Raw genomic sequence first — 24,655 nt, 5'->3', positions numbered from 1 at the left:
GAGGTATTCATACTACAACTCATTCTTTAAGTCCTGATTTCAAGAGTGACCTTCGTACTGTTGATCTGATGGACAAAGAGACCTGTGCCTTCTGTCAGTTCTGTTGTCAAGTCAGTGATTGTCTTCTTTCTATTATCTTCAAGTATTGCTCATCACAGTTACAGAGCTTTTTGGGTCTTCCAGTCCTGGGTTTGTCAATTACAGATTATGTTTCTCTGTACTTGTTGATTGTGCTTCAGATACCACACCTTGAAAATCAAGTGACTTGAGCTATAACACTCAGTGTTTTTCCTTCTTTATGCAAGTCAAGGATGTTATAATAGTAGAAAACACTAGTGGAAGCTTTGAATAAATTGATGATGCTCATAATGCATCAGAGTAGAAAAATGCAACATGTCTAAGACCTTTGCACACCAGTGTGTTTGTGTGTGTGTGTGTGTGTGTGTGTGTGTGTGTGTGTGTATACACACACACACATGTTTATAGATTTTCTGGTAATGTCATATTAGTTTGTTCGAATAATGCTTGTGAATAAATATATATATATAAATCATTATTCCAATACTAGTATGACATTACCAGATAATCCTAAAGAATTAGGCTTTTCCAGGGATTAAAATATGCTAAGTAGTGTTAAATGTTTATAAGTTGAATTGTGTCATCTAACTGAAGCATTTCACTGTGCATTGTATATAAAGTACTGTGTGTATAAAGTACTGTGTGATTAAAAATGACAAAAATAAGTAGATCCTTTGGTTTAAACAAATACAGATCACTGGTAGTAAATTTGTAAAATAAAGTCAATCTTTACAGACTGAAGTGAATTTACTGCCATCCAGAGTAAATTCCACATCATTACAAGTACACAACATATATTTACAGTGACTGTTTTTATTATACTGCAATCGTGATCATGTAACTTATATTTTTCATATAGCTGTGCTGTAAACATTTTATATTAAATAATTATATACTGCAATGATGTATTTGAATCATAGTTATTTTGAAAACACACAAGCCATCATCCAAGCTTATTCCTTCACATGTGTGTGGTACAGTATTTACCCCTCATTGTAGATTAGAGGTGATGCATACTAATTTTGGAAGCAGTGTTTCAACTGTATCAGGGTCTGTTTTAAGGATTTTATGATCAGCAGCATATTGTACTACTGGTACCATAAAATTGGTATTGCAAATCTCTTTCTCTGTGTTTTTATAGTAATCATGAACCCCTGCAGGATTAATGCATATTTCAATTTTTAACCATATCTCCGGTCTCCACTTTAGAGTGGAGTCTGTGGATGTGATAAAGGATACATTGAAGTAATGACTGCGTATGGGTTCCTGGATTACTGCACAAAAATTCCTGGACCGGACAACAAGAAAGCTGATGTGAAAACCAATGCTGGAAAATTAAAACCAGGGACTTCCACAATACAGGACTTTTTTAAAGAATGGTCTATTCAGCCTTTTGGGCCCGGTATGTAAGAGCTGTGCATTTGTTTAAATAACTAGAGTGTTCAATTTTCTCATACACAAAGTGTAATTACCTTTGTACAGAATAGCTTTTTATTTCCATTAGGTTGCTTCTCCAACAAACAAACAAAAAATAAAACAAATGAAAATCAATGCACAAATGACACTTTTTTTTCCAGTTTTATCTGAGTTTTTTTTCTATTCTTAACAGATGGCAGAGTAAAGATCTGGGTCTATAGTGTGACCGTTGGTGGATTTGTCCTTATTATATTACTCACTACAATGTCTTTTTTGGTTTGGTAAGTATATTTCTTCACAAGGTATCTGTTAACAAGATGTTGAGGTGGCTCCTAAGTATAAAGTTGGTCATTTGACTGGGAGCTTACAGGTACAAACTTCCACAGGGAGCTCTGCTATGGATAGGAATAGAAAATTGGCAAAGGTTGATTCGGCTGACTGCAAAACAGTGACCCCTACTGGTCAGGCACCAGAAAAGCTCAGCTGGATGCCAGTCAATGATTCAGTAGGAGCATGCCGACTGATCGTCAATCTTCCTTCAGGGCCAATACTGATTTGGGAGCAAATGGGTGTAAATACATAACTGGGAATTAAAAATGAAAAAGTGTGATGTAGTCTGTATGCTATAGCTATTGAAGTAGAATTACAATGTCCGTGTGGAAGAGTGTATCATGTTGCTGCTGAGGATATTGCTGCTCTAGAAAGAGTGCAAAGAAGAGTGACCAGAATTATTCTGGGTTTAAAAGGCATGTCATATGCAGACCTGAAAAAAGAAACAAGAACCAGGGGTCACAAATGGAGATTAGACAAAGGGGCATTCATAACAGAAAATAGGAGGCACTTTTTTACACAGAGAATCATGAGGGTCTGGAACCAACTCCCCAGTAATGTTGTTGAAGCTGACACCCTGGGATTCTTTAAGAAGCTACTTGATGAGATTCTGGGATCAATAAGCTGCTAACAACCAAGCGAGCAAGATGGGCCGAATGGCCTCCTCTCATTTGTAAACTTTCTTGTGTTCTTATGTTAACCCCAAAGTGCAATGTCTCAGTTCTTTTTTTTTTTTTTTTTTTTTTTTTTTTTTTTTAACAGCAAAAAGCCAAAGCAGAATAAAAGTGCCCCTCCTCAACAGAAACCTCTGTCTTTAGCCTATGATGGAGATGTGGACATGTAACCCCATAACATGGGCATCCAGAACCTACAGCCAACTTCCAAACGACAGAAACCAACACCTACACTATAGGGGGAAATGACCAAAAGAAACAGATACATAGATCTCACAATGACAAGAAAAGATAACAAGAGATTTCTGCAGAAGTCTGAACAGGGTTTTTTTTTTTTTTTTGCTATAAAGTCTTTACTGGAAGACTATCTCATTGTCATCCACTGAATGAAGACTGACTAGTTTTATAAGTACTTTTGAGATGTGAGTAATGTCTGTATACAAAACCACAAAGAGGAAGTGCTACTGCTGACGTAGTCAGTCAAATAGGAGCATATTAACCTAAGTGATATTCCTCAACACAGATGGAAGAACTTAACCCTTTGATTTTGATAAGTGAGCATACTGTAGTGCAAATTTATAAAGAAAAAGAAAGTGCATCTTCTGCCAATGGCTCTGTGTATTTATGGCACTGGAATATATTTAAAAAAATGATCTGAGTTGTACTCTACCTTGCTTATTGGACAATGAAAAAGCAAATTAATGTCATTATGCACTATATTAGTGCAGAATCCTTTTTTTTTTTTTCAAAAAGTTTTATAGTGTTTACATTGTCAATACGAAGGATTTTGATGTGATGTTTTTTAAAATGATAACATTATGGGATGTACCCATACCACTGATTGTTACCCTTGATAAACTTCTTCTCTAATGGGGAAGGAAAACTACTGAAGAAAGGCCTAGCCAGTACTGCAGGGTGAAGCTTACAGCATTCTAAAAAACATTAGAAACCTGACATTCACATGTGATTCGTTCAGTAGTAAATGCTCTGGGAACATCCACACATGGAATTGCATTTGTTGTGTACCGGAAACAGTTATCCTGACAGGTTTAAGGTAGAATTATGATTTTAGGTTAGCATTAGATGAACCTGGAAGTGTGGATGTCTCTGGAACATTTGACAATGAAAACGACAGGAGAGACCCCGATTAGCACTAACCTTGGACTACCTAATGTTATATTAGGTAAGGTAGTCCAAGATTAGTATTAATCAGGGTCTGTGAAACCAGCAATTAGTGTTCAGTTCATGCAATTGACATCAAGACACAGTGCAGCTGAAAAAATATGTGTCTAAGATACTGTAATACCTTAGTTTAAGGTTCTGGTATAAACAATCAGTAATCTATAAATGAAGGTATAAATAACATTAAACAGTTATCATTAATAATAACAGGCTTTGGCAACACATGGTTAGATATATGAACATTTAATTTAATACAATGGTTCCTTGTTAATAAGCATCAACCCATTTATACACAGATTTATAAATTGATCCTTAAACTAATGTGAACAAATATTGTTGGTCAGAATTATATTAGTTGAAACAATAACTAATTGACCCAATTTACCTTTGTGCTCTTCAGTGGAGAGTCGTCATTGCCAGTCAGAATATAGGCACATTTGACATATGTGAGGCCCACAGTACACCAACCTATATTTCCATTGAGTTCAAAAATCTTTTATACAATGCTACATTTGTCAACTAAATGTACGTGAGAATGTTAACCAGATACAGAATTAACAAACCAACTGTTTTTTTTAAGGCCTAGCTATATATATAACTGTTCTCTTAATAGTATTTGTTGGTGGTTTGTCTGTCAAGGCCCTGTGATCTTAGTCATTCTGGGGGTATTTCACAATAACTGTTACCTTTCTGATTCGTTTTCTAAGATTGTCCATGATACAATTTGTAATGTCCTGCTAAAAAATGTTTATCTCCACAGTCTCCACTGTAACCTTTTCTTTTATTTCTTTTTTTAAGATTTTAAGATTTAATCTTTATAATTCAGTTAATTGACTACCAAAATGATAAGTTTACAACAGAAAATAGCATATTTAAAAAATAAGCCACAAACAGTTTGGCTCTATAGTTGAATGGCCAAATGTAAAAGCATCCTCATTATTTTTAATTTTATTTAAAACCATGGTCCATATTTTTAAAAGTCTTACTTTTTCAACTTACATAAAACTAAGTTTAACTTAAGGACTCAAAAGTGTGCATTAGTTTATTGTGTACAATCAATTTTCCTTCCATAAAAAGGTGTGTAAAGTTAATGTAAACACTGGACCTTCATTTTGGACACAGAGTGCAAGGTAAATCTTTCCAAAAGTTTGAATGTAATTCACATTGTTTATCAAACTTTTAAAAATACAGTTATATGGTTTTAATCTCGTATGTTATTTTGTATTATTTTATGTCACAAAATACTTCATTTAGACACATTTTCATAACCTTTTATGAAAAAGAATCATTTTTTGGTGCCCCCAAAGTTCATAATGTTTACAATGCTTCTTCCAAATATACACCAGTAATGGAGCCACACTCTCCAGAAATAATATGGGTATATTCCTTGTTTACAGTGAAATGTATGTTACAAGTGTGTGTACCTTAATGAATGAGTTATAGAACAAATGCAAATAAATTGTGATACTCTGTGGAGAAAGTGTTATGTTATTTTTTATATATCTTTAATATTACCACTCTTCCACGTGTCAATACAAACTACAATAAAGCCTAGCTCAGATAATATAGATACAAAACAATTAACAATCCAAAACAAACCGACAGCCATTTATGTTGTTTCATATGTTTGGGAGTCAGGGAAATGCTTGGAGTTTTTGATGGAATTGGTGGTTCTGGGTTTTGGGGTTTTTAGGTTTTATGGTTCACCAGGATTCAATTAATGTGTTCCCTTTCAATTCGAAGATGACCAACAACCAGTACTTTTGGGATATGCCTGCACAGGTCAGGTATTTACCGAGCATTTTATGTCAGAGCTGCCGATAGGCCCCTCCGGGGAGTGACATCCTTGGTCCTGCCTGCCGAGTGAATAAGTAGTCACTCCGCGGAGATCACGTTCTCACAATCAGGTAAGGTAGGTATAACCTCTCCGTTGCTGTTATTGAGTCTCTCTCTCTCTCTCTCTCTCTCTCTCTCTCTCTCTCTCTCTCTCTCTCTCTCTCTCTCTCTCTCTCAGCCTTTTTTTTGTTGTTGTGGTTGTTCCACCCCATTGCTTATTGCCTACCTTTTTTTAATCAAAACCTTTCCCTATGACAAAATTAAAAGATATATTTAATTTATTTACAGTAAAAAATATTTGTTTACATCTTTTCACAGTGATGTAAATAAACTGCTAAAATGCTCAGTAAATACCTGACCTGTATAGAATATCCCAAAAGTATTGGTTGCTGGTTGTCTTCTCTTTCACGTCTTCAGCGTTTCTGCAGAGGTTTGGGGTTGTACCCACAGCTGTGTCGTGCTGGTGGAAGTTATTGAAAGAATGCCTGTGCAATATTGCACACCCTGAACGTTACAGTATGTACAGTTAATAAAAAAAGTAAGAATTGCTCTGTTCTTTTTCAGTAGCATTCTAATTGCAAGATGTAGTCTTGAACTAGTTTATAACAAAATCATAACACAGTGTAACATGTAAGAAACTTTGGCTGTTTAAAATTGCAAAGAACATTTTATTAAAAGAGATATTCAATCAATCAAAAACAAAAATAAAAGGCCTTTAGACCAAAAGCCTATGTCGCCAAACTGGATAAACTAAGCAGATGAATTGCCAATTCAATTAATTTAAGTATAAATTAAATACTTTGCATAAATACTGCAGCTAAAACTATTCCGTGCTACAGAAAAGCTTTGGCCTCAGATCCAACACATTGCTTAGGGCCATCCAGAACCACATCCTCTGACCATCAAGTGGAAAAAGAAGATATAACCAGGTATAATGAAATGCTGCATTGTGGTCATTGGGAGGAGGAGGGAACTTTAAAAACAGCCACATCTTACAAGTAACCTTATTGAGGAATGCACAATTAGAAGTGAATAATTAAATGAATTAGAGGCATGGTTGTCAAGTAAAACAGCTTTAGCATATATTTTTTATCTACTCACTAAAATTATTTCTTTCTATTTATTTATTTCTTTGCAGACACCCTTAGCCGGAGCACTTACAGCTGTATGCAAAAAATACATTTCAAGAATCACAGTACAGTTAAGAGCAAGATACAAAATACAATGACTTCGGTCCTAATAAGAGCAGATATAAAACACAGTATGATTTAATATCGGGGCAGTTCAAGAGTAGATAACAGTTACATCAGGGTTAGATATGAGAGCAGGTGAGATACAAAATACTATAGATTGGGTTCAGTGCAGGATTAAATACAGTCAATTAGGGAGCAGATAAGTGCAAGTTAAAGTGCATTAAAGGCAGAGTGCTATATTGACTAGAAGGAAAGTGTTGAGGTTTACAGGTGTCTAAAGAGGTGTGTCTTGAGGAGGCGCTGGAAGGTGGTCAGGGACTGGCAGTCCTGACATCCATAGGAAGATCGTTCCACCACTGTGGAGTGAGGGTGAAGGAGGAGCGGGCTCTGGAAGCAGAGCAGCGTAGAGGAGGTACAGCTCTCACAGCTCTTCTAGTGCAGATCGGGTGGGGATGTAGGGAGAGATGAGGGTCTGGAGGTAGCTGGGTGTAGTCTGGTCAAGGCCTCGGTAGGCGACTACAAGAGTCTTGAACTGGATGCAAGCGATGATCGGGAGACAGTGGAGTGAGTGGAGCAGTGGAGTAGCGAGGCAGAGAGAACACCAGGCTAGCAGCGGAGTTCTGGATGAGCTGGAGTGGACGGGAGGCAGACGCAGGGAGGCCGGCCAGGAGGGAGTTGCAGTAGTCTAGGCGGGAGAGTACCAGGGCCGAGGAGTTGCATGGAGTAGTTGGTGAAGGGTCGGATATATGTTGCTCAGTTCTGAATTTCTTCCACTAGATGGCTCTTGGGGTCTGTTATCCAGGTTGCACCTTGTTTATTGTAATCACAATATTGGGTTAAAATTGCGTTTTTTGTTTGTTTGGTTTTTTTAAACTTGACTTTAGTTAAGAAACTGGTTTTCATTCTGTTTACATCAATGCTCCCTTTGTTTGGACATGTAAATTTTATACCATGTGTAAGAAACAACATTTACAGCTTCTGCCTAAACCCGTTTTGTTATAAAAAAAAAAAAATTAAAAAATGGGTGAAAACCTTGCATTGGTACAAACTGAACATAAATCAGGATTTTATTTCTATTTCATCTGAAAAAAGAAAATATTGCACATTTGCATTGGTTTGTTTTCATGAAGGAAAACTGATGAGAATTATTTTCACTTAGATGTGTTTATGCATCTGTCCCATAGTTAACTAGGTTTTACTCTTCCTGTGTTGGCACTAGTTAGGATAAGCTTCTCTTGCCCTAAATATTGGTGGATGACATACGATTACAACTATCAAAGTACAATAACAACATTTAAACATATGCATTTGTTAGAATTATTTTTTTTATTTGGGATTTGTAACTTATTTTTTATATTGATCCTGAGAAATGAATGTTGTGCTGAAGGCACATACAATACTGTACTGAACGGTCCACAACTTGAAAATCTAGACTTACAGGAAATCCAGAAGGTGCTGAGAAGGGTATCACAGACAACGGAAGACAAACACGTTAATTAATCTGACCTCTAATAAATCATAATGAGTTGAGATAGTCTATAATTTACATGTTTAAATTAAATAAATAATGTATTTTAAAAAAGGACTAATGTTAAACTGTGTCATCAATAATGTAAATCAATTCAGTTTAGGCCATTTGTTCAGTCACAGAGCTTGGGAACGCAGTAGAACACAATCATATGTCAGTCATTCATGCTGGTCCAAATTACAATTTAGTGGTTCCTTGATTCTATGAGCCTTAAATAACATTTTATAAAACGTCTTCTGACGGGTGGACTAGTTTTAACCACTATGTTTGAATACATTTTGACATGTCTCACCAGAACAGGCAAAGACCTATATATCAGTTACAAAACCTGCTCTCTGGGAAATAGACATTTACATCTTGTATTCAGATTTAATTTATGTGGTTAACAATGTCAGTTTCGTTTAAAACTGGAATGAATTCAAATGAAAATGTCACAGCTACCTCCGCAAGCAACTAGGAGATAGTACCACCCTGTCATCTTTAATTCATCTAAATAAACCCATGGAGATCATTACATTCTCCAGAAAACTGTTTCATAACTTTCTGTAGCTTGCAAAACATTTGGCTTTTTAAACATCATTTATTTTTTATTAGCAGCAAATCATTCTATTAAAGATAAATGTGGTTTGACTGACTTGAAAGAAGAGGCAGGCACCGACTTGATGAATATAAAGTAGGCTTTTAAATAAAGAGAAAATGAAACCTCTGAGCCCGACAGCTCCATTTACTACAGCAGGAGTTGATGAGGTAAAATACATTGAGCAGACAGTGTCCTGTTAAATTGTAACTAGGGGACTTTTGCATTTAATTAAGTTATGACATCAGTATTGTGTTTAAGGGCTTGGAAATTTAAAAAGAAATCAACTGCCACTGAATAAAATTAGATTTATTGGTGTAAACAGTACATAGTGACTCACTAAATGAGGAATTTAGAAAGGAATTAGCTGTGGTATTTTGCAGAGCTTAAGAAAACTGACTTTTGTCCACTGTTTACATACCAATCGTATTCACTTTATTTTGTCAGCAGTATCCAAATAATAATGGACCTAAAAACTGAAAACATATTGGAAAATGAAAACAATTTAATGTCTTCATCTTGCCATCTGGCTTGCAGCACAAGATGCTCTGTTAAAAACATTCTTAATTTCTTATTTACTGTTCCTGCTTTATTTAGAGCAAGCTTGCACATTGAACAATTGTTTTATTGTCTACATCTAATTACGCAACTTAAATGCCTAATTCTGGAATATCTGTGGTTATAAAAAGTTACGATATGTTGCATAGATAATTATCAACCCTGGAGAAAAGATGTAGTGTCTTCTTTTTGCAAAATACATTTACAACACATCCCTTCTTGAAGATGTAATACAGTATCCACATTCTCCTAGCTCAAAGAATCTTAACTTTTTGTGAATATTTTATGGGAATAATTTAATGAATGTCTTAATGAAACAAAGATATAGTAAATGATGTCTTGCATAGTACACAAATTTAGTTGTAGAACTTTAGAACAAAAATGCCAACGGATTACAAAATTAGACAACTATGGTAAACCAAAAGAATCGAGTTCACAAAGTCACTGTTTACTAAATTTTTTCATTATTTGTTCAAATTTAACAACACATTGTAGATCATATAGCTTTATTTAGTAATAATCTACCACAGAGTACTTTAAGAAAGGCCCCATGCAGAGAGTTGCTTAGCCTGCATCAATCAATCAGCTTCCAGCTCTTGCGGGCTTCTAATACACACTGCATCAAATGTGAATCAAGCTTAATCTTTTCATCCTTGCTGCAATCTGGCTCATGGTGTGTTTTTCTCAATCAATAGAAATATGGCTAAAACAGAATGAAATGAAATGACTCGCAAGTTTCTTGCAGAAGTGAAACCTTCACGAACGGCCATCATGCATTTTGTCTTGCTCGACCCGGGTCAAAGCATGTCAACCCACATTCTGAGGTGGACCGCTGTCAACCCGGGTTGTCATAGGGTTGACCCGGATATGTCTGGGACCTGGGTAGGAGTGTCAGTTTGAAAGGGGCTTTAGCCACCGTTTCAAACATATCATGAGTCATCCAATTCCCTACTTATACTAGTGATTCATTCAATATTTCTACAGTAGATACAGTACCGGTGTTGTTCAAACTGTAAACAACTTCTCAGGATAACCTCCGTTTCTGTCTCTCCCTTTTGAACAGTATCTGAACTGAAGAAAAGCTGCAGTGGCACTTTAAAACACAGTCATCTTATTCAGCATTTGTTTTATAACTAAATAAATATGATGCCTATTACATGGTAATCTTTCCTAATGTATTTACTTTTTTGCTACGATAGGAGCTGTGGCTTTCTTCGGGAAACTAGTCGCTTCAGCTTCGTTTCAGCTCCGCTCTGGCAGCAGAACCTGGGGCGAGACTGAACTGAACTCTCGACCACCGTTTAGCCAGGCTATTTATAGTTTAAAATGATCCACGAGGGTGGGACTGTTACCTTTTTATTGTTAACAAATATAGCATTGATTACATGGTGCTTTATACATTGTTAATTAATGGAAAGTTACATTTTTGCTTTACCATATGTGCATTATAGAGAGGGAGTATAATGAATTTAGGTTTATTCACTTCAATAACACAGTACCGGGTTGACCACCATCTGTGTTGACTGTAATTAACTTTGAAACAAAAGGCTCTTTGTTAGTGAAAGACGTTAATGTTAACATTGTGTTTCTAATGAGACCTGGCTGGCATGACGTATTGACCTTCCTCAGCATAACAACAAATTGCTGGGAATATCCTATTCAGCTCTGATAGAACACTGTTAGAACATTTGTCACTGAGTTACTAAAACCCAAAGGAGTCTAGACAACAAATAGCAGGTACCCTCAAGTTCAATGCTATTTATTGAAATAGTTTGGTTTTTCATTCTTTGAAAACAAGCACTTTGCAGGTACTTGTTTATTGCAGATTGTTCGATACCTTTTTATAGTTCATTTTTTGGCACCTTGACTATTATTGTATATACAGCTGTTTCCAAATAAATATTGATCTTTTTTTTTATGTGGACACTACAGCACTGGAGTACAGAAGACCACATTGCCTTTAAATGGAAGAGTCACCAGCAGCATGTGACCACAAGGTGGAAATGTATACCACGTTAAGAATCCCATAAGAATCAAAGTCTTCAAAATCTTGAAGCAGGTAAAATTCATTTTGTTTATATCCCCTCTTGAGAGACTTACTATATGGGGTATTTATTTAATTATGTTGAAGTGAATTTACTGTTAAAAATGTTACCATTTTGTTAGTGGCATCGATAGGATTCTTTCTTTGTTGACATACAGCCAATCAATAATCTACAGAAAATGTACTAGGAATATTTTCAAACTATTTAGTTACTTACCAACTAGAAAAAAAAAAAAAAATGTTGACCTTGACCTTTACTCTCAAAACTTCACTCAAACAAAACGACGTGTGTTTAAAATAAGCAGATGTACACTATACCTTTCTTTACGTTACGATAATGCTATAGTAAATATTGAATCATATCAAAATACCAGTGCCTGTAGCTACATATATTTCAAAATAATATAAAAAGATACCGATCTATCCACCATGTTAACTTAATGATTGATTTCCATTACATGAGAGTAGATCACGCCTCTTCTTAAAACCAGCTTCATCTAAAACCCATTAAGACCCTGTCAGACCCATGCGATTTGAAAACAGCCCGAGCACACTCTATTACCAGCTGTCTGTCTTAACCATTTCACTTTGGTGATTTCGCTGTAGCCTATATGATGCAATTATAGAATAAATAAATAGCAAATTAGAAAACAGGAGTTGTATTAATGAATATAAGGTACAGAATATGTTTGCGTGTAAAACTTGCATTCTTATATTTAAATACAGTATACCCCTTCGAGTCTTGGGTAATACTGGGCTAACGTCCCTCTACCCCTTATTAAGCTATGTTTAAAATGCACTTTTTAAAATGTAAATGAATTAAACAGCCCGGTTGTGTAATATGAAAAAGGAAAATATAAAATTGTTGACATTTCGAAAAAGCTTTATTACAATGTCTTGTACTTGACCTTCCTAAAGGCACACCTTATCTATAGCACAATGTAAAATAGGGGCCATAATCTACAAAACATATCGGTTGAGTAAAGTTCACACTCCAACAAATGGAAGATAATAATCCCTTTGGATTTTCAGAACCTGACGTTTTATACACTGGTGAAAGAAATTAAACAGATAATCCGCTTTTTAAGACAGGTATCAAAGAATGTTGCATTTGTATTTTGCTTTAAAGCATTTAAGATAGGAATGACACTTGGTTAAATGTATAAACTGTTGTATAGGCTTAGAGATATTTATTTATTATTCATGTTCATTTTTAGAAACCAACCAAACCCAGATTTTGGACATTGTTCTTTGTTAAAGCACAGAAGGAAAAAAAATCATCCTGCCTCTTTAAATTGTGAAGAATTACACCCCCACACACACTCAAGTGGGTGGGATTCAAACTTCCTGTACTTTAACTTTTTCAAAAGCTGTTTCTTTCATTTCCTTACGAGCGTTTTTCACTGGTCTTCTCACCATTATTTGGTGCAGCTAAAGAACTCGAATCGTAAGTGAGTACTTTTTTTTTCAAGGGTGTCTAACTTCAGCTGGGTTTGAACATTTTGGAATGCCCTTAAAAGTTCATACTCACCCAGGATACAACACTGAAGAGACTTTTGTAAATTACTATTTGCTTTGTAACGATGTAGCTCCTTACAGTTTTAAACTGTTGTATAAGTGCATATTCTTTTTAAAAAATGTAGACATTTGAGACATTTGTCAATACGTAGTGAAAATATCAGATGTGTAGCTCTGCTCTGTAACACTTTTATCAGTATAACAAAAAACGGTATTTTCTCCTACAGCAGAACTGCAGTATACATTCCTAACCTCTCGTTACAATTGCACAATCCAGTAGAGTTCACAGTGACATGATAACAGGAACAGGGAGAAAGTATATGTGACTGAATGTGAATCAACATTTAAGACATGTAATATGAAAGTGAAAAACAAATTATTTATTTATTTTATTAAATAAATAAAATAAAATAAAAATAATAATAAAAAAGACTGCATTATTCCAGTTCTGCTGAGATACTTATTGAAAATGTATAGATGAGGATATATACCTGTAGTATATTTGCCTTTTAAATAAAAGGCGTATGGGAGGTTAATGTGTTTGGCCCATGCATACCTGTATCTTGAGGTGTGATTAAATAGCTCTGTAAAACAGGAAAACAACCAGGGTCATAAAACGTTTCTGATCAGAAATGCACAGAAAATTACACTTTATGTAAACAGTCACTAAAATGGAACATGGTCAAATTATTATTTGTTTTTAATTTATATTCCAACCAGTGGAAGTTAACAGTCTTGATAAAAATATATATATTATATAATATATATAATATATATATATATATATATATATATATATTATATATAATATATATTATTAATTATATTACTGAAAAACGTATATTTTTTGCAGAGGGTCAGAGTTAATATAGGCATTATTGCTTTCATATTATTGCTTGTAATGGTTTTGTTCAATTTTAAATAATACAGTGAATGTTTGTACAGCTGAACTTAAATTGAGCTGGCAGGAAGTACTGTAAGCACAGTCAGAGGTTAAGATTTGTCAGAGAATGTGATGCTGAACTGAGATGGGAGGCCAGGAAGCACCTCCCAGTCATCTGTTTCTTTGGATCTCAGTATTTATTTTTTCAGAACCCTTAAATACAGTAATGTCTACCTCCAAATCAATATACCAGCCAAGCTGTTTTTAATAGATAATGAAATGTTGCATCGCTCAGGGGAGACAGTGACATGCACAGCAGGCTCACTTCACTCTGAGGATATAAATATCCAGGTTTCTTTGTTTTGAACTCCACAGCAAGCTAGATATGGCATCGTCCATGAAAAGCCTGTTGAGTAATGAAAGCCGGTATTTGAAATCATTCAACGTGTTCCTGGATCGCTCAACTGAACACAAGTGTATGCAGGTATTTATTGATGAGATACTCCCAGGCCAACTAGCAAGGTAATACAAGAAAAATATCATTATTACAAAGCGTTATAGTACAGTTGCATACACATTTATTTGTGTGGGGTATTATGTGTGTTGTATTAAATAAAGTATGTTATAGTATGCAGTGGGAACAGCATGGTCTACCTCTCCGCCATAGATTACAGCATGCCGCCTGACTATGGCAAGCCAAATTATCATTTAGAGATATCTCGAAATGCATTTCAAGATTTATTAGCTTGAATTGTCGATATCTCAGACTAACTCAATTTCAAGATTTCTCAAACTCATTTCAAGATATATCGAAATGGAGCTTTAAATGAGATATCTAAAATTAATTTTGAGATATCTCAAATTCAGTTTGAGATATCTTGAATTGAATTTGAGATATCTAGAAACTGATGTCTGCCTAGTTTGAAATATCCTGAAATTGTCCAGAAGTCCATTCAAAACATAGAGCATTTTCACAGGAAGTCAATTTGAGATATCTCAGACAGGTCAGGAAGCCAATTAGAGATATCTCAGATAGAACAGGAAGTCAATTTGAGATATCTTGAAATCAAATTAGTTTGAGATATCTGCAATTCAATTTAAGATATCTTGAAATGCATTTTGAGATATCTCTAAATGATAACTTGGCTTGCCATATCCTGACACGTGCGATGGTGACACATGGCAGCAATTGTGAATTTTCTGAAAAACTTTGATTCAAAGTCAGGATTGTTGTTTTTTGTGGAGTTTTTTTGGTAACTTTCATTGAATTTTATCTTTGGCTTCTGCCCAGGTCACAAGATAATGTTAAGTGACATGTGTGGATAACATCCTTATTATTTCAGTGTTTCGAGACCACAGGCTACAATATCAAATAATACCTCAATATTAGAACAAAATACTTTTACTTTTACAGGAGCTTGAACAATTTTCAACTTTTTCTAACAGGAGAAACAGCGGCGCATTTCTCCATTGGTTTACATGCTATTTTGTAGCGATGAAGTGCACTCATGGAAATCGGATAACAAAACGTGGCAATGATACGATGACCGTTCCGGAACTATTTAATAAACCAATCAGTGCCTCAAGACACTCTTGCGATGACAAATCACATTTGAAAAGACTGAAAAAAACATTTGAATTTAATTTTGATGATGATGTATTATCAGGTTACAAAACAGTGCAGTGTCAATTGTGAACGAATTGCTAGCGGTGCAAAAAAGGTCTTCTTTTAAGCAGAGTTCTTTTCCTTTAGACGAAGCATTTAAAATGCTGATAAAAGGAACATTACTAAGGCAACAATAACAAATAAAAGCAATAGGTTTAAATAAACTTTTGTCTACATGTGCATAAGCACAGTGCCTATTAAAAGTATTAAGGCCTGTAGTATGTTTAATAAGGGACTACACATTTGTAAAGAATAATACTTGGCTATATAATTTATTACTTAACCTTACCTTTATCTCAATTGTATGATAAGGCATTAAATGTGGTGCAAGATCTGATGCTGTGGATATTACCTGCAAGGTAATTGGCTACAGAGACAGTTAATACCTGTAAACACCCACAGAGTTATTAAGGCGTTCTTTAATGAAAGTTTAAATGCTTACATTTTTAAAAGGAATTTAATTTACTTATTTTTATTATTTTTAATTCAGTTGTTGAAACTAAACTCGAAGCAATGAGAGTGGGGTAAAACAGGATTGTAAGTACTTGTGGGTCTCCTTTTGCAATTTTTAGCTTCTTCTCAGTAGCCGTCTGTCAGATTTTACTGACAGTAAATATTCTTTCCTTACAATGAAGACTTAAAAGCTGTCACTGTTCTTTGTGAAATATGACTCTTTTTCGATGAAGTCAACAATAGAGTTTCGAATTCAGGGGACATTTGCCTCTGAATGTCTTCATTTATTCATTGTAAAATACAGTTTGTGGCTAGGTTGTATTTATCAAGATCATTTTTTTTTTTAAAGCATTGGAGATGGAAAAAGCAGCTTTAATGTTCTGGGTGTCGGAAGTGGGGCAGGTAAGCCTGAATATATTATCATTGAAATTGTTATTAACTTTGTTATTGGTGTCTGGTTTATTTGTTTTGCAAATGATAGTATCTATTAGCTTCTACCACAGTATTTTGGAAAATATTTCTCATCACATTTACATAACAGATGATGATAAAAAATATACATAAAAAAACACATCTACACATATAGTTTAGATATTATTTTAAACTGTTTATTCCCTATCGAAGTCACAAGAAGTAAATCTCAATAATGATACATTCAGCAATATTAATATATTAATGTGTCAGTTTCTATAATGTTTTCACTGTTTATGATTAATTCATTTTTCAGTATTAATTGTAGGTGCATCAAGAATTAATGTGCATAGCAATTCTATTGCAAATACATAATACTTACAATGTAATTACACTGTGTGTGTGTGTGTATATATATATATATATATATATATATATATATATAGTACTACTAATCTGGATAATGTAGTAATTAGCAATGGAATGTAGCCCTACCACTGTGTGTCTTTCTGTTAGAAATACTTTCTAATATTCTCTTTGGCATCAAATTATTCAATATTTCTTTAAATTCTAAATAGCAAGGATTGTATCTGAAATGTATTTTCTCAGCTATGTACTGTATGTTTGCTCAAATAAGAGGAAGACCTCTGTTCTTATTACACAAGACAGTGGTACTCTGCTGTGGGATTGAAATTTGGAAACTTGCCACGGCTCTTATTTAAAGTTCAGATCACAACCTCTTCGGTAGCACTGCAGTCACTTCAGAGAGCTTACAAAAGTACATGGATGTGTAGAGTTCAGTGACTAACATTTCACAATCAGACCAAAGTCTAAAAACGCAATGCATTGTGGACTTCATCCAGTGTGGAAAATTCCCAAGCATTTGTTTGGCTTTTCTCAATTGAATGTGTTTTGAAAAGCTTCCTGCTGTGTAAGTTTAAAGACATCATTGTTCAAGACGGAAAGAGGAAAGTTAACATATGAAACAACAGACTGAAACTTTTATTCAGAGTTGGAAAATGGAGCAGGACAGGACAAACAAATGTGAATCAAAATGCTCAGCCTCCTCTGTCTATGTAGCTAAAACTGTGCATTAGAATTTTGTTGTTAAAATACCATTATATACAGGGGTTACAGTTTTGTTCAATGGCTTTCAGCACCCCCTCTTTAAAAATTGTTCCAGTGCCACTGAAGATGAACTACTGACAGTACAGCAGTCCTTCACGTCCATTTTTTTTTTTTTTTTTACCCAGCAGAGTTCAGTGTCAAAACAGCAGGGGGTAAAACAAGGGCTGTCTGTTTTACCTTGCCCTCAGCTTGGATGGTGAAAACTTAAACTCAGAGGAACTTAGAACTTTGCCGGTCACTCTGAGCGCTATCTGAAAGCTGGCCGAAATTACCTTCTTGTAGGGGTTTAGTTGTTTTGTTTTTTTATTTAATTGGAAATTTTAGTCCTGTGCAATTCTGTATAAAAAATGTGCTTACTATCTATGAGAAGATTTAGTTTCGGTTTCTCTTACAGAGAAATTACAAACAAGGACGTAAATTACAGTGAGAAAAAAATAAATAACCGAGTAGGATATATTTAATTTTTAACAGAAATCAAACCAATATTCAGAGATAATATTCAATAAGAAAAACAACTGCATCACACCCAACTACCGTGCACTCTCCTCTTCTTGTCCCGCCCCATAACAGCCAATACACACTCCTGATTCGCTGGTACAGTACTCCCCTGACCTTCCAACTCCCACCTAATAGGTTCTCGTTAACTGTCAGTAAATGTACTGTATTCAAGCCCCCAAAACACACAAGAGTATAGTGCTGCAGACAGGAGTCTCTCATGGCGCAGATTCTAAAATGCCTTAAATAATGTAATAAAATATTGCAGCATTTGTAAAGCATAATATTTAGTATCTTGAATATCATCGTTCTTCCAAAACACAGTGACACAGATAAATCAAATAAATCCACAAATTAAGATGACACCGGAACTGAAAATATATTACCTGCTTCAATATTTGACATAATTGTTAAATTGGATTCATTTATCCATAGAAATACTTCATATCAACCCCCCACCCCCCAGACCTTGTCCCACCCACTTATAGAAAGGCTCTGCGTTGTTGTCTGATGCTGATGGTCACTTATCTAATGTAACAAGCAACCCATTTTTATGGAGTTGCCCTAACATAAAGGTAGACACTGTAATACTGTATAATAATTTAAAATCCTGGAATCAAATTACCTTTTTATTACCAGAAAATATGATTTAGAAAACGGCAACAAGCCGTTTCTTGGTCACTGCAAAACAAAAATGCATCATTGTTACGTATTTTAATTTTCAGGTGCAATTGATCTCCAAATACTGTCTAAACTGCAATCAAAACACCCAGGAGCTTCTGTTAATAATGAAATAGTGGAGCCCAGCAGTGAACAGATCCACAACTACAAAGGTATCAGTACTACATACAAAGATTGTAATTTTTTAAATACATCCCTGTTTCTTTTCCAACTTGAACTATAGGCCTACACACCAGTGTATACTTTTATAATGTACACCTATGAGTTTGTTTAATAATGTTGAAAGACTATCTCGAGCAGTATGCTGTTGACTTTGTATACTATTAGGCCCTTATCTCAGAACGTGCAATCAGAAGTTATTTTAAGAATTTTTTTAAAAGACTCTTGTGTCATGGTGTATTATACATATACTAAACATGCTAGTTTCTCTGATGATCCTAGTGTTAGTTGCCAAGACCCCAAACCTTGAGAATGTCTCCTTCAATTGGAATAAGATGACATCATCTGAGTATGAGAACCACGTGAAAGAGAAAAAAGAAAAGAAAACATTTGACTTCATTCACATGATTCAGGTATTTTTTAAGCAAACCGAATTATAGGCATGTTCGACTCTTTTAACGTGAAAATAAAATTTACCATTGTTTTTTTCTATCATCAATAGATGCTTTACTATGTGTCAGATCCCGCTGCTACAATCAAGTTCATTCATAGCCTGCTAGGACCTAAAGGAAAGCTCCTTATCATCCTTGTATCAGGTAAGAGCTCAATATTCTTCACAACTCAACTTGATACACCTCAAATAAACACAATAACCTTGATTCATATCCCAATCATATGATAACAACAAAACATTTGTATGGTACTGTGACAAAGTGCCCTCCCCGTGTATATTATCTGTTATATATTGCGTGTGGTGTGTTAAATGTTGGTGTATAGTTATTGGTACACGGGATATAAACGGGTCTGTGTAACACAAGTTTTTTTAAAATGTATATTTGTATTTAGGCACGAGGATTGCACAGCACTTCACGTGCAAGTAAAAAGTAATAATATGTGAGCACGGGGAATTGCACTTTATTAATTCATGTGCAGTTGTGCCGAGACTCCAACTGAATCATTGATTAGCAATCGAGTCTTGGTACAGCTGCATAAAAGCAACATGTTTTCACCCACTCGCGGTTGGAATAATAAGAATAAGAATAATCGTAAAATATCTGCTCACAGTGTTTTGTTTAGTCCATTTTGTTTGTCTGTTTATTTTGGCGAATGTGCCGTGTCCTTGTGTTTCTGTTTGTTACCACCGTTTATTTTCTGTTCTGTTTATTTATTAAATGCTTAGCGAAAGCATTCGCTCAGCTCAACCAAACTCCACCTCTCTGTTTATTTTCCTGTTTCTGTCTGACGCCACCCACTATGGCCATCTTTGTGACAGGTACATTTCTAGATTTGTGCTTACCGGCTTCTGGAAATTGCTAAAGTCAGGGTTGGGTTACCAAGCAGCTAGGTAAAAGCACTGTTGAAGTACAGTGGACCTGCTGCAGAATAGGTAGAAGGGAGAGCATGGGGGTTAAGCGACAATCAAAAACAAAAACGATAATTAGACAAACTACAACTTTCAAACAGAACATATATTGAAAAGACTGTATTATTAGTACACTGTTTCTGTAAGTTTGTTGATTCAAGTTGGAGCATATATAGTCCTGTACACAGCTCCTTATCTCATTTCTAGGTATTGGTTCGCAATTTTAAATGCAATTTAATTTAAATTCATTCCATGTATGGTAAGTGCTACCAGGTAGGTAACGATATACTTTTTTTTTGTTATCATTCTCTTTACAGGTAACAGCGGATGGTTCCATCTTTGGAAAACATATAGACACCGGCTTTGTTTCAATGAATGTAGCCTGTATATAACTACCCATGAAATTAAAGAATACCTTGACAGCATAGGGCTAAAATACCAACACTATGAGCTCCCATCCTACCTGGACATAACAGAGTGTTTCATTGAGGGAGACGAAAAAGGGGAGCTTTTGGTAGATTTTCTCACAGAAACGTGCGAGTTCAGTAAAACAGCACCATCCGATCTGAAAGCTGAAATAATGTCCTTTCTGCGCCAACCCGAGTACATTACAGAGAAAGATGGAAAGATTATTTTCAACAACACTCTGGGTGCAATAGTGGTGGAACCATAAAGTTGTAATCATGGTAGTCTTTCAAAAAGGTATTAATTAAAGGACATACAGAGCATTAAATTCCAGTGTTTTGTTGTTTAATGTAGTATGAGGGATCGAAAAGAATCATATTTTGTAGCAACCCAAGTTTATTTACAATATATTCAACACAATATGGGTTATGTAAACATGTTATGTACATTCTGTACTATGTTTGTGCATCTGTCAGTACATCTGTGTAAAGTAGCATTTAATATAAATATATAATATCCAGTAATATTATAATGTTCACTCCAATACATGGAAGGCATAACGTTCCTTGGGTATACAAATGCACAAGCTTATCTAGTTGAAAGTATGCTGTATTTGGATACAGGCACAGTACAAGCCATAGCCTAGTGAACACAATAACACATTAACAAATGACCTGTAGAGGTACTGGTAAGTTGAGTATTTTGAGTGGTTCAGTGCTAAATGAACGCTACAACAACACACTTTTGGACATTGTTCTACTGCATCATTATGTTCCTTGTTGGTTGTTCTGTAGTTTATGTATAATTAAAAATAAAGACAAAATACATTGATTGTTATTACTTATGAATTAATGTTATATGTATTCATATTTCTCACATACCTATGATGCTGTAATGTATTTTACAGAACAATAAAACAATATAGTAGTATTGAAAGTGCACAATCCTCAAGATATCTAACTTTTTTTTTTAAATATATTTGTAATGCTAAATTAGCAGATTATTTTACCTGTGTGAATGTGAAATAGTAATGAACTGCAATTAACTGTTTCCTTTGATGTTTTTGGGACCCTTTAAAATAAACACAAACATATCAAGTACTTATGTTCATAGTGGACTATTTACAGTAAAAGTTGCACAACTGTGTAAATACTCCATACCACTCTCAGAATCAATCCCAGATAATGTGAGGAAATGTCCAGAACTTTCTTAACAGTAGCAGCACAAATATGTGTATTTCATTGTAACAGCTGAACTGAAAAATACAACAACATATACAGAACTTTAATAATGAGGAGATACCATACACCAAAGTCATTAGGTGCAGCTATATTATTCTGCAAAACCTAGAGGACTGTAAAACAAGGTATTCAGTTAGTCCAGTGTTTATATGTATCTCACAGATTCACATGTTACCACCAAGGAAAAGCTCATGAAAATAATTCATACAACACTGACACATCTTAATTTGGTCGTTCCATTTCACACTGTTAGATTGCATGTAAATAATGAGTTAACATCAGATGCATGGAATATGCTGTATCAGATATCTGATTTACTGGGGCTGCTACCATCTGTTTTGCTGGTTTACAACCTTATTTTTCAAGATTATGTTTTTTTTTTTTGTTTCTTTTTTTTCTAAATAGCATTTCGTAACTATATGGTATGTAAAATCCTTACACAAAATGAGTTTAGCCTGTCCGGTTAAGGATTTGTTGTTTTTGGTGATTTTCCCAGAAAACTTTATTAAAAACTATTATGCATATTCTTTCAACACATTTAATCAACACATCACATCATTGACCTAGATGTATTTATTTATTGTACATTTCAGTTTCAACTACAGTATAGTGAAGCAACAACAGGGTAAGGTCTTCTCGCTTTCTATATTGAAGTTTAGTGAAACGTAAAGCTGTAGTGTCCTACTATCATATTCAGACTCACACTAAAACATAACTCCTTGGTGTCTTACTATTTTCTTTCATAGATTAGCATTTATTGTTCCCCAAATACAGTGTTTCTTGTAGGGACACAAGCTTCTGCCTTAGATCACTAAATCACAATGAATTAAATGTTAAACACATACTTTCACTGCAGAAAATCCCAATTATAGGAATTCCATGGGTCATTTATTTTCCCTTTGAGATGTGGAATGGCCGCCTTTGCTATAGACGTGAGGTTCATTTTAAAGTATAATACATTTAGATTGAATGGTTGGTAGCATGTCTTCAGGAATGAAGCATTGTGAAACTATTGGTCCTGAAAGGTTTATTTATGGCTAATTTACAGTACATTCTGCTGTGATAGAGGGTTACGTATATTATGGACAGTGGCATTCTGTTGATAGCCAGGAGAGGCAGCTCACCTCCTTACCTTGGCGTAAGAGATTGAATAACTTGGGATCTACATTGGCAGAAAGCATTGTTGCCAGCTCCACTTTGCTGGCTTTAAGAGATGTCAAAAATACATTTTCTTGGAAGCATTGTGTTTACTGAAATACTTTGCTAAAACTGTATATCAATTGTTTGCTTTCATGTAATACAACTGCAGAACTGCATCGATGTTTGCAATAATAGCAACAATGTCATTATAGACACCGACTGTGACATATGGTTGATAACCACAAGGATGAGACAAATGCCCCATGCAACAGAATATAATGTAGGTTAATTACATAATTGTCAATGCATTGCACTCCCAGCAGGTTTATTTCATCATCGTTCTCGATAGCTTTGGATTTGAAATATATGCCTCTTCCAAACTGAAGAATATATTCTGATTATATTGTGATAGTATTGCTTGTGCTAATAAGAAAATGCATTATAACCGTGGTTAACAGTCCTTTAAATTTAGCAATGCACAGTATTTAATTAACTGACTTTGAATTCTAAGGCCATTACAGATTTTCCCTAATGCCATCTAGTCAAAATTGTTACATCTCCATTCATTTCCGTGAGACTGCTGGTAAAAATAAATAAATAAATAAAGACAAGGAAACCCTTCTGTGAAACCTGTACTTTTGGTTCATTGTTCCAGAAAGATTTTTTATTTTTTTTTATTATTATTAGTTTTATTTCTTAACAATGTATAGGGAACTATCGGTGGAAAATATTTTGGAAAGCATACCAGAAGGAACTGTGCTAGGGAGACAACTGCCAGGGACTTTGAACTGCAGACATAAAAAGATTTCTTTACAACATGGGACTAAATTACAAGCATTATGATCTTCCATCCACCTTGCACATTACAGACTGCTTTAATGAAGTGGACGAAAAAGGACAGCTTCTACTGGACCGTAACAGAATGACATGAGTTCAGTAAAACAGCACCACCTGATCTCAAAGCAGGTCTATTACTGCACCATCAGTGCAGCACAGAGACAGCTGAAAAGATTATTTTCCACAATAATATGGGTGCAATGCTAATTAATTGTTAGTCAGTCACTATTGCTTGTCAATTAAATTGTCTTCAAATGAAAGCAGTTGAACACTCACAACCATGTCTCTGAAATATCAATTCCAATTCCAAGTTCTTTGAAGGAATTGGAAATTGATTTTAAAAAGGAATTGGAGATTGAATTGGAATTGAAAAACAGGACTGGACCACTGCGTTTAAGCAAATGTTTTTTGAAATCTTACAATGACAAACACTTTTGTATTTAAATAATTAATTACATGTCATCATGCTATTCAAATTAATAACAGGGAACAATAAAAAAAAAGGTTGCAGAGGGAATAACCAGAGATCAAAACGGTTTACAGTCGATCAGGTTTTTAGGCCAATGGTATACAATTTGCAATAATTCAAATCAAAAAAAGAAAACTGTTCTAATTTCACTTAGATTAAATTCTTCTCAATAACGGTTACTGTATCTAACAGCCTGTCACAGATCTGTGCTTTCTAGTTTCAAAGCTGGTTCAGTGCGATATAAATCGCTGCCTAGTGAAGTTCAAGAAGGAAAGCAGAACAGAGGATATCAGAGTTGCACATATTTCCCATTAGCCATAATCTATCAGAAATTGAAGTTCATTAGAAATTCTTGTCGACTTTGTTTTACTCCTATCATGTCACACGGCT

The 24,655-nt window shown here is 34.8% G+C and overlaps 2 protein-coding genes across 3 annotated transcripts in view; both read left to right on the top strand.

Moving 5' to 3' along the window:
- thsd7ba (thrombospondin, type I, domain containing 7Ba) overlaps positions 1 to 2,769 on the top strand; it is a 103,873-nt gene extending 101,104 nt beyond the window's left edge. Inside the window, exons 27-29 of the mRNA XM_041263733.1 lie at positions 1,288 to 1,480; positions 1,688 to 1,775; positions 2,587 to 2,769. Of these exons, the coding sequence (XP_041119667.1) occupies positions 1,288 to 1,480; positions 1,688 to 1,775; positions 2,587 to 2,668 (363 nt within the window). The 3' untranslated portion in view covers positions 2,669 to 2,769. The remainder of the gene's footprint in view (positions 1 to 1,287; positions 1,481 to 1,687; positions 1,776 to 2,586) is intronic.
- A 9,987-nt stretch (positions 2,770 to 12,756) lies between these two features.
- On the top strand, positions 12,757 to 21,517 carry hnmt (histamine N-methyltransferase). Of its 2 annotated transcripts, none has more exons than XM_041264807.1 (7): positions 12,757 to 12,863; positions 14,193 to 14,339; positions 16,286 to 16,338; positions 18,696 to 18,803; positions 19,093 to 19,223; positions 19,313 to 19,406; positions 20,491 to 21,517. In XM_041264807.1, exons 2-7 carry the CDS (start codon positions 14,203 to 14,205, stop codon positions 20,844 to 20,846), a joined length of 879 nt encoding a protein of 292 aa, XP_041120741.1. In that variant the 5' UTR covers positions 12,757 to 12,863; positions 14,193 to 14,202; the 3' UTR covers positions 20,847 to 21,517. The 2 variants fall into 2 exon arrangements, with proteins under 2 accessions (XP_041120741.1, XP_041120740.1); XM_041264806.1 differs by having other exon boundaries at positions 12,764 to 12,867.
- The last annotated feature ends 3,138 nt before the right edge of the window (positions 21,518 to 24,655 follow it).

The sequence above is a fragment of the Polyodon spathula genome, chromosome 11, assembly GCF_017654505.1.
Source record: "Polyodon spathula isolate WHYD16114869_AA chromosome 11, ASM1765450v1, whole genome shotgun sequence".
NCBI lineage: Eukaryota > Metazoa > Chordata > Actinopteri > Acipenseriformes > Polyodontidae > Polyodon > Polyodon spathula.
Note: the sequence above shows the minus strand (reverse complement) of the source record. Positions and strands in the feature narration are given on the sequence as shown.

Bases quoted from the DNA above. Each gene is read 5' to 3' on its own strand.
- hnmt (XM_041264807.1), top strand. From the start codon at position 14,203: ATGGCATCGTCCATGAAAAGCCTGTTGAGTAATGAAAGCCGGTATTTG. The intron at 14,340-16,285 runs GTAATACAAGAA...TTTTTTTTAAAG, and splicing joins CTCCCAGGCCAACTAGCAAG to CATTGGAGATGGAAAAAGCA. The intron at 19,407-20,490 runs GTAAGAGCTCAA...TTCTCTTTACAG, and splicing joins CCTTATCATCCTTGTATCAG to GTAACAGCGGATGGTTCCAT.